Genomic DNA, 9,739 nt, shown 5'->3' with positions numbered 1-9,739 from the left:
GGCGGGCGGGGGATCCCGCCTCTCCCCAGCGACCGCCCGAAACGGGAGCAGCCGAAACATCCTGCTGCATTTCCCTCCGATCCGGGGATCCGTAGGAGGGGTCCGTGCCCTTCGCGTTTCCTCCCTGGGAACCGAGTCCGCAGGGAAGCAGAGCATGCCGGTTAGCCTGGGGTCCTGCAGGAACCCCCTCCCTGTACGCTCACTAGTGGCCTCCGTGGGCAAACAGACCAAATTTCGTACTTCTGCAGCTGTGTGACAGTACAAAATAATGATTTTTATTTTCTGGGGTGGCGGGAGGAAAAGAAGTGTTGGTAAGTATGATGCGTGGAATAACTCCGCAATCAAAATTAACTGAGGAGCAGGTATGTTTATTCGGCGCTGGGTGCCATGAAGGGTTAAGTACCCTCAAGGTGCCCGCACCCCCAGCCGCGGTAAACGCTTCTTATTTAAAGCAACAAGACATACATATTCACAGGATTGTTTCATCGCCTTTTACATATGCATAACCCTGTCCCGCTCTTGATGTAAATTAGGTCTCCTCCCCTTGCGCAGGCGCGGTGTTATTCTTCGGGGGTCTTTTTGGTGGTCGTGGGGATGAAGTAAAGTCTTCCTCACATCTGCACTTTTAACCTCATGTTTAGGAGCATGCGTGGTTCGGGGACAGCTGGGCAGTGTCTCTCTCCCAAGGCCAGTCTGAGTAACTTGTTTCTCCGCGTTCATGATTTATTGCATAGAAATGACTCTCCTTTTCCTCCTTATCTTACCCCAAACAATGAAGCAGTCTTTTAAGTGGTAATGACCTGCAGTTTTTGAAGTGATAACAACCCTACTCAAGCTTTCAAGTGATAACAACTCTACTCAGGTCCTGCCAAAGGCAGGGAATTGTGTTCTTGTTTCTTCTGACTAAGGACAGAGTTAGCTAGCTAATATTTGAAAGACAAAAAAAACATATCACACATTTCAAAAAGATATTTTCAGATTTTGTTCTATTTTCCCATCTCAAGTACAGCGAGGAATAATCCTGAAAATCAGATGTGGTGACTGAAAAGATCATCTGCTGTGCTGTCAGCTGCAGAAGTGCAAAGTTCCACCTTTCATTCATTCCTTTGTTGTATGTTTTGACCTCTTATCTGCCTCACATCTGCAGGCGTGAAAGCTGCAAGGTTGTCAGTGCAAGTGTGAGAACGGGACACGAGTCAGCTCTGGAGAACCAAACAGTTTTCCCTAAAGTCTCCTACTGAGCTTTGGTCTAGACTTGAGATTTATTGAGCGAGTCCTGCGCTGGTAGATGTCCTGCCCAGGGAGCAGCAGCAGTGTTTGCTCACAGATTATTTTGAAGTTGTTTCTCTTGCCAGGGAATTCTGATCTCATGGAAGGATTCACTGAACGTGAAGATTTGTTCAATAAGACTTGGAGCCTTTGGGCCGTCCAATTGTAATGCACTTGAAAGCAGAGTGTGTCATACTGGCTTTGGCTGCCTTAAAGGCGTGAGTCACTTGACCATGCAGATAAAACAATTAGACACTTGGAACTGGAAGTGTAAGTCTGACTATATCAGCTCTGTCTTCATCTCACTGAGAAACCCAAGCTCTGGGCAGGCACGGTCTGTGGAGTGTTGAAACGCGGTTTGAGAACTGTCGGTTGGAGAACACGTGTACAGCTACGGTTGCTCTTGTCAGGCGAGGGGGTTGGCTGCCGGGCTGAGGTGTGCCTCGTCTCGTTACGGAGTGGCGTGCTGCTTTGAGCAGCTTCTCTGGAGGGTCTGGGTGGCGGGAGCCACCATGTGGTATTTACAAAGCCATGAAACGCTCGAGGGTGGGACCACGTGGACCTGCAAAACATACCTGGAGTTGACTTTTCGTCCCTTGTTCCTCCTGATGTTGAAAGTTCTGCCCTTGGGTTTGTTTATCTTAGATGGCAAAACAGACGAGACAAGCGACATCTTAAATACATGACTGACGGACACGGTCTGTTCCGGAAAACGACCTCTTTGGTTTATTCTTTTTCTGAATTGTGAATACGTTCACACTTACAAGAAAAGAGCAGAACCCAAACTGGTTTTCATAAACAGATCAAACTCCCGTCAGTCCCATTTCCACGAGTCTCCTTATAGTGGCTGAGGTATTTCACTTACAAGAAAAATCGTGACATTTATCTATAACTGCCGAAAGCAGAGAGGGCGTTAATTGATCTTTTGTGATTTTAACAGATACACTGGGGACATCATGAATTGGAACAAAGGTGGGCCTGGCACCAAGAGAGGCTTTGGTTTCGGTGGATTTGCCATAACACCTGGAAAAAAAGAGGAGCCTAAGCTCTCTCAGCAGTCTCATAGCGCTTTCGGAACAGCCGGGTCTTCTGCTGCCTTTGCAAAATCAGGGCCTCCTCAGCTGCCTTCTTTCTACAAAATTGGGTCAAAGCGAGCAAATTTTGATGAAGAGAATGCGTAAGTAGCATTATTCCTTGTGTTATTCCTAGCGTTATTCCAGCTCTAGACTGTAGTGCTTGGAGGTTTCCAGGCTCTGGGAAAGTGTCTGTGACATTTCTGAGGTTTAGTTATTTAGCGAAGCCTGCTCGAGGGTGAGTACCCTAACGCCGTGTTACGGTGTAACGGAACCCCCGTAGCTGCACAACAGTGGCATCACCTGGGCTGCTCCCCTGCAGGAACTGCCAGCCCTGCACTGCAGCAGACTCGTGGTGTCACCCTGGACTGATTATGTACCCTTTCTCTGCGCGTCAGCCCATCGTCTGTAAATGAGGATAAATCCTTGGCTTTAAACGTAGTTAAAAGCCTGTGAGATACTTCAGCAGCCCATGGAGAGCTCTCCCTAGGACCACACCTGCGCTGAGCCCCGCTCAGCTCAGTCCCATTCATGCTGTGGTCTGAACCAGGCTTTGCCTGAGGCAGCGCATTCAGAATTGGAGCCAAGCGGGATAAATTTGGGTTTCTGTGGCACAGAGAAACATTCAGCTCTGTGATTCTGTACTAACACTTCTATGAGCTGCATAAAGGCGTTGGATAGAAGGAGGGCAGAAAAACATCCTATATTCACCAGCCTGGGAGAGGAAGATCAGCTTCCTAACATCTATTTGCCCTACCACCACTTTGAACTCACGATGTGAATAACTGTAAAGAAAGAAGCAGATCTCACCGTCTTTTCCTCTGTATGTACTGACTCGGTTTATCTGTCTGTGCAGGAAGATTGACTCAGCTCAGAAACCATGAGAGACAGTGTGGTGCTGTGGACCAGCTGCTGACTGGGCCGTTGTTTCTTTCTTTTCAGGTACTTTGAGGATGAAGAGGAAGATTCCAGCAATGTTGAATTGCCGTACATTCCTGCAGAGAATTCCCCCACTCGCCAGCAGTTTCATTCCAAGTCAGCAGACTCTGACAGCGATGACGACCCTCTGGAGGCATTCATGGCCGAAGTGGAGGCAAGACCTGGCTCGCCAGATGTTTATTAATTTCTGTGGCCAACCTTCTCTCCAGTCAGGAGCAGCAAATGTCGCTCGTGGCTTGGGCAGCTGTGTTCAGGGTGTCGCTTAGCTTTGTTTTTTTATGTAAGATGCTGTGTTAACTAGAGCCCAGAGGTGGATTAGGTGGGGAGAGGGCAGGTGTGATTTACATACCGTAACTATTTCCTGTGTCGAGCATGCCAAGCTCAATGAGCTTCGTGTGTCTCTGAATAAGGAATTAGAGGTTTGTGCGTTTTACGCTGCCTGAATTGAAATTATTTATATTTACCACGAGCTGTTCCTCAGCTACAGTTCTGGTAGGAGCTGGGTTCTGTCACGGTCTTTTCAGGAGGAATGGGGAGAATGTGTTTTTTCAACAACATTACTGCAAAGTTAGAGTATATAAATTTCAAAGGTATTAGTAGGAGAATTTATGTATTGTAATAGGATATGGCACGAGAGGAATTTTAGTCTAAAAGGTGGAATGATGGTCTAGTTGTGTAGGAACATTTTTCCCTTCCGTGTTTTGTCATCCTGGGTTTTTTAACATGTCATAATTTTATGACCTGTTAGGATCAAGCTGCTCGAGACATGAAGAGACTTGAAGATAAAGACAAAGAAAAAAAGAATGTTAAGTAAGTTCTCTTTTATAATTCCCATGCCTGTATGTCTTGTATGTGCTCAGAGAATTCCGATGCATTTTGTTGATGGTGGTTGTTCAGTAGATAATATTCCTAATAATCAGCATTAACCAGCCCATGATGATCCCCCATGGGTAAAGTTCTGTGCAACACAAATTGATGATAGGAGGGGAGAATCCATGGCAGCATCCTAGGGTAAAATATAACGACACTGAGAGTTAGCTCATGTGAGAAGCCTTTCTAGGGCACGCAGACTGGGGCAGCACATTGTACTGCTGCCACCTTCCAGGTCAGCCTGCGTGTTTTTCTTCTTTGCGCGTCCTCACCGTGATCAGGATGGTTTAGTTTAGAATCATATGTATGTCAGCAGAGTAACTCAGTGCTGCTCTACCTGGAGCACTGGAGATTCTTCCAGACTCAAACTGGCTTTTAAGATTCCCTGTAAAGCTGGTATAATAGGTAGCATATGACAACTGGGATACTAAATTTGGAGTTCAGAAACAGTTTTTGCAGCTTATGTATCTGTTTTGATCAAGGAAGATAATGCTCTTGATTCTTGATGTGAATGTCAGATACGTTGGTAGACCTTGCATTGCATGGGGTTGATGGGATTATACATGGTCCTGAAACAGAACACCGGATCCAAATCACCACCTGGGGAAGTTCTGACCTGGATTTGCACTTCCTGGCTCATATTCCTCTTCAGTTACGGGACTTCTGTAGCATCGAGAGCTTAGACCAGGATGATGTGGCTTCTGCTGGGAAGACGGAGTCCTAACCTTTCAGTCTCAATAACAGAAGTAAAAAGAAGTCTTTGCAGGGTCATTGTGATGAAAGACTCCATGGGTTGGGATTATGAATGTTACTGAGTTGTTAGTGTTGTGTCTTCCACGAAATACGGAGCTCAGCACTAATCAAATGAAAGTATGGAGCCGAGTCTGTGGAACACTTGCAGGGAAGTTTTTTTTCTCCGCTTGTTTTTCCAGGGGTATTCGAGATGACATTGAAGAGGAAGATGACCAAGTGAGTTCCTATGCAGTCTTTCTATCTTCTTTTTTTGTTGTTGTTTTTTTACTTTCCCTCCCCAAATATATAACTGCTAGGTGACAATTTAATTGCTTTCTTGCTCTGTTTAAGAAGATTTTTTTCAGTCAATTTGGACTTCAATTTCCTGTACAGTTTTTTTAGTATCTGAGGGTCTCATCAGATGTGAAAATAGCAGAATCAACTAACCTGGAGCGCCAGTAAGAGGCTGTTAAGCCATGGAGGCTGTTTGCCGGGAAATCTGATGTCTGTTGAGGGCAAGAATCAGCCTTTTTGCTCTTTATGTTCAGGGGAGCTCCAGTTCTGATGGAGGATTGTAAGCGTCGTTGTAACAGAAATAATGAAGAGGAAAAACATAGTATCAAAACGTACCTTAGGACTGAGTTGTAATTCATTAACTGCTGTGTTACTCGCAGTAACGCAGAGCGTGGAAGCGCTGTCTTGCCTCTGGCCTTTGCTTGCAGTTTGGCAAGTGTAAATGTGCTCAGGTTGGAGCAGAGGTGCCTCATGCTGGAAACAGCAGGTCTTCAGGTGTACTGGAGGCACATCTGCGTGACCGAGTGGCGACTGGCCTTGCAGATGGAAAAGCCAGATGAGGATATCCTTCTGTTCATAATTGAACCTGGCTTTTAAAATCTAATCCTAAGTATTTGCTTGGAAGTTAAGTGAGACTGCTGTTTTCTCCATGAGAATGTCGTGGTGTGCCAGGGAGGTTCTGTGGGATGTGTACATACTTCAAGCTGTAAGGATGGCATGTGACAGCGGTGACAGTGGCATCTAACCAGGGCCTGTGTTGAACGACTCCTCTGAAATAGTTTCTTTCCCGTTTGCTGTTGACTCTCTCAGTGAAAAATAGGTGTATTTTCATTTCTTAGAGACTAGTTAGGGGAAGTGGAGAAACTTTGGCATAGTGTGTTTAGAGAACTGTAAGGATCATGTGCTCAGGAGCGTTGTGTTCTCTGCTTAAAAACTTGCAGCGTTTGTACTTCGTTGGTGTGGAGATAAGAATAGATTTTTCTACTGTTAAAGCACATAGAGGAGTTGTTGAGCAGACCTGTAAGAGAAGTTTGGTTTTTAAAAGCATTTTGTGGTTTAACTGTCACTGTAGTTGTTTTCTTCATTTGTATTTGTCCTTCTGGACTTAACTGTTGGTATTTAATAGAAGAATCAGTTCTAGTGGACGTGATTTTTTTTCCTCAATGGTGGGTGTGAAAACAAGCAGCCGTCTAGCACGTACATGATTTAAACACAGGTAGTGGTATCTTGCATCCTATTGTATGTGATTTTACTGCTATGTTTTGCTGCAGGAAGCTTATTTTCGCTACATGGCTGAAAACCCCACTGCTGGTGTGGTCCAAGAAGAGGAAGAGGATAACCTGGAGTATGACAGTGATGGGAATCCAATTGCACCGTCCAAAAAAATCATCGATCCTCTTCCACCTATTGACCATTCAGAGGTAGGAAGGAAGTTTATTCCGTTCTGTCCTGTCTGAGGAATTCTAGAAAGCAGGAGCTTAAGAAGCAGGTGGAAATACCCTTCCGACCCTGTAATATTTCAGTGCTGTGTCACATCAGTCACACAAAAGATCCTTGACATGGCTTAAGTGAATGTTCTTGCAGAAATTAAGACCTTTTGAGAAAAAGGACCCTTCGCCTCCAAAACTAAGTGTACAGAGAGAGAACCTGGACTCCTGGACTAACCGAGTAATTACTCTTGCAGATTGAATATCCACCGTTTGAGAAAAATTTCTATGATGAGCACGAGGAGATCACCAGTCTCACCCCGCAGCAAGTGGTGGAGTTACGCCATAAGCTAAATCTCCGGGTAAGCTGGTCACAAAACTATCCTGCTGGGATCCTTTTACACCTTGTTTTGGACTGTCTTAGTTGTTTTAATGAAGGTTTTCACAGGAAACTTGAGCTTTTGAATACCAAGACTCTCAGACACCTTCAGTGACTTTGATTTAAGGGAGCTTGAGTTTCCTTCACAGTTTTTGCAGGTTTCTCTGGACTTGCCAAAGCGGGCACCAGAGATTGCCACCTGTCACCTCCACTTGGACTCAAGAACTCTGGAGACAGGAGCTGAAACTGGAAATATTACATACGAGAATTAGTTCTTTGCCGTTTGTGACGTGTGGTGACTTTCTGTGAAGGGTATTATTTGGGGAAGAAGACTGATTCCACAGGGAAGCAGACAGGTTGTTCAGGGCTTATGTTGATCGACAATTTGTCTACACTTGTATACCCGAAAGTCCCGTTTACACCACACAGCTGGAATTTGCACCTAGTTAAACTTACGTCTGTCCAAAAAGCAAAAAGCTGTTTTCAGAGGGAGGGAGACCCTTTTTTTCATTTTTGTACAAATTGCTCTCTGTTTTTCTTACTGTTTGTGAACAAAGATGTGTTTCTGGTCCCAAGGTCTCCGGTGCTGCTCCTCCAAGGCCTGGCAGTAGTTTCGCTCATTTTGGCTTTGATGAGCAACTTATGCATCAAATTAGGAAATCTGAGTATACCCAGCCCACTCCTATACAGTGTCAGGTGAGTGATGTTGCTTCTCTAGCGTCTAAAGAGGAATGAACACCTGCCAAGGTCCCTAGTCCACAGGAGGATGTGTCCAATTCTGATTTCCTATATAGAGCTGTCCTGGAGAGGAATAATTTGTATTTTGGGGGGAAAATAGCTTTGATATTTTCAAAATAGCAGTTTACCCACTTTGTTCCTTGTTAAATGGCCACTGTAAATGTATTCGTATTCTTTTCTTCCTTTGTCTCTTGGTTAAGACTGAGGAACATTCAGTGACATCTCTTGCTTATAGAAATGTATGAAAGACTTTCTGGTTTCTTTTAGAAATGGTTTTAAAGGTAACTGCAGCAGTAGCTGAGTAAAAAGCCATACACTGACAACTTTATTCCTTTCAACAGCTCATGTTTGAGTGTCCTGGAGCTCTCACAGGCACACAAGGCATTGTCCTCCTTTCTTTTGGCATTTAGACTAAATGCCCCGTGAGCAGGACCATGTAACGGGCCGCTCCTCGGAGAGCCGTGCAGGCAAAAGGGCTTCTGCTGCGTATGAGGGGTGATTAGCATAATAATGAATGTTAGCAGTGATGTGATTATAACCACTCCACTTCACGTATACATTTCTTCATGTATAAATAAATGACGTGGTGCTGTGTTCAAGGGATGTGTATCAGGACCTTAGTCCAAACCGTTGGTGAAAAACTGTGGTCGAGAGGCCTTTATAGCAGCAGTGGGGATGAGCTGAGGACTTCAGCACTCAGCAGGGTTAGAGAAAGAGTAGGCTCAGAGGACTTGTTTTTAGCGTTCTTACACTGGACAAGACGTGTTTGTGTGCATGTAAGTACATCCTTGGGGTGTTGTACTGTGCCCTAACATCGATTTCAGATAGGACACACCAACAGTCTTAATGTGATGATTGCTTCCAGCCCTTAAAAACAGACTAATTCAGATCTGAGCTTGGCAGTAAAGCTGTGTGAGCATTGACGTGGTGCTGTGAGCCCTCTGTTATGTGCTTTCCTCTTGTTAGTGGAGTTTTCATGTAATACCTAGCACTAGGATAGGCATCATACTGGTTTACCACCTCTTTATTTTTAGGGTGTTCCGGTTGCGCTAAGTGGCAGAGATATGATTGGGATAGCTAAGACTGGAAGTGGCAAAACAGCAGCCTTCATCTGGCCGATGTTGATTCACATCATGGATCAAAAGGAGCTTGAACCGGGGGACGGTCCCATTGCAGTCATCGTCTGCCCGACCAGAGAGCTCTGCCAGCAGGTGGGTGTGTCATAAGCATGTGTGTGCCATGCAGCGTTCATGGAGAGGAGGGCAGAATTCTGGGCAGGATTTATCAGAGAACCTCATAAACTATTTGAAAAAACCACTGTGTGTTAGCAGCGTGCCCCCGACGGGAGCTCACAGCTCTCTCCTACTCCTTGTTTTGTTAAAGGATTGTGATAAATCTGAAAGAGTAAAATTTTTGCATGGTGGTCCCATGTTAGTTCTAAGTATTAAGAATACAGTGGATGCATTGCCACATGTCTGTGTAAAAGGACAGAGCCTGCAGGCTAAATCACGGTTGGTGCTTTAATAGGTTTCTCAAATTATTGGAAATCATCCACACGTGTTGAGTTGTTCAGCCCTGAGGATTTCTGAGTAATTTCATTATTAGCTGAAAAGTGGGTTTCAGCAGCTGGACTCCCTTTCCAAGGCAGGTATGTTTTCCCAGATCTGTCTAACGTGAACTGTCTTGTGCTTTGTTTAAAATTCTCAGATCCATTCCGAATGTAAGCGCTTTGGTAAGGCCTATAACCTGCGCTCTGTGGCTGTGTACGGAGGAGGCAGCATGTGGGAGCAAGCCAAAGCCCTGCAGGAGGGGGCAGAGATAGTTGTCTGCACACCAGTAAGTACCTGTACGCACACCAGTAAGTACCATGTTTTATTGTTGCTTAACTGAAGCCGAGACAGATTTTGAATACCCTTGGTGATGCAGAATTTGTTCTCTGATCACTGAAATGCAGGTTCTTCTCAGGTTATCAGATGTTAGGATGCTGGGATTATTCTTCTCCCAAAAGAAAGGGAAAG

At 45.1% G+C, this 9,739-nt stretch overlaps 1 protein-coding gene across 1 annotated transcript in view; it reads left to right on the top strand.

The window, feature by feature from the left end:
- The first annotated feature begins 2,225 nt into the window (after nt 1-2,225).
- DDX42 (DEAD (Asp-Glu-Ala-Asp) box helicase 42) overlaps nt 2,226-9,739 on the top strand; it is a 15,663-nt gene continuing 8,149 nt past the window's right edge. The window contains exons 1-9 of the mRNA XM_010132991.1: nt 2,226-2,446; nt 3,285-3,435; nt 4,030-4,091; nt 5,084-5,120; nt 6,449-6,598; nt 6,862-6,966; nt 7,560-7,679; nt 8,756-8,932; nt 9,429-9,557. Coding sequence (XP_010131293.1) covers nt 2,226-2,446; nt 3,285-3,435; nt 4,030-4,091; nt 5,084-5,120; nt 6,449-6,598; nt 6,862-6,966; nt 7,560-7,679; nt 8,756-8,932; nt 9,429-9,557 — 1,152 coding nt within the window. The remainder of the gene's footprint in view (nt 2,447-3,284; nt 3,436-4,029; nt 4,092-5,083; nt 5,121-6,448; nt 6,599-6,861; nt 6,967-7,559; nt 7,680-8,755; nt 8,933-9,428; nt 9,558-9,739) is intronic.

The sequence above is a fragment of the Buceros rhinoceros genome, unplaced genomic scaffold (assembly GCF_000710305.1).
Source record: "Buceros rhinoceros silvestris isolate BGI_N320 unplaced genomic scaffold, ASM71030v1 scaffold14240, whole genome shotgun sequence".
NCBI classification, from domain to species: domain Eukaryota; kingdom Metazoa; phylum Chordata; class Aves; order Bucerotiformes; family Bucerotidae; genus Buceros; species Buceros rhinoceros.
Note: the sequence above shows the minus strand (reverse complement) of the source record. Positions and strands in the feature narration are given on the sequence as shown.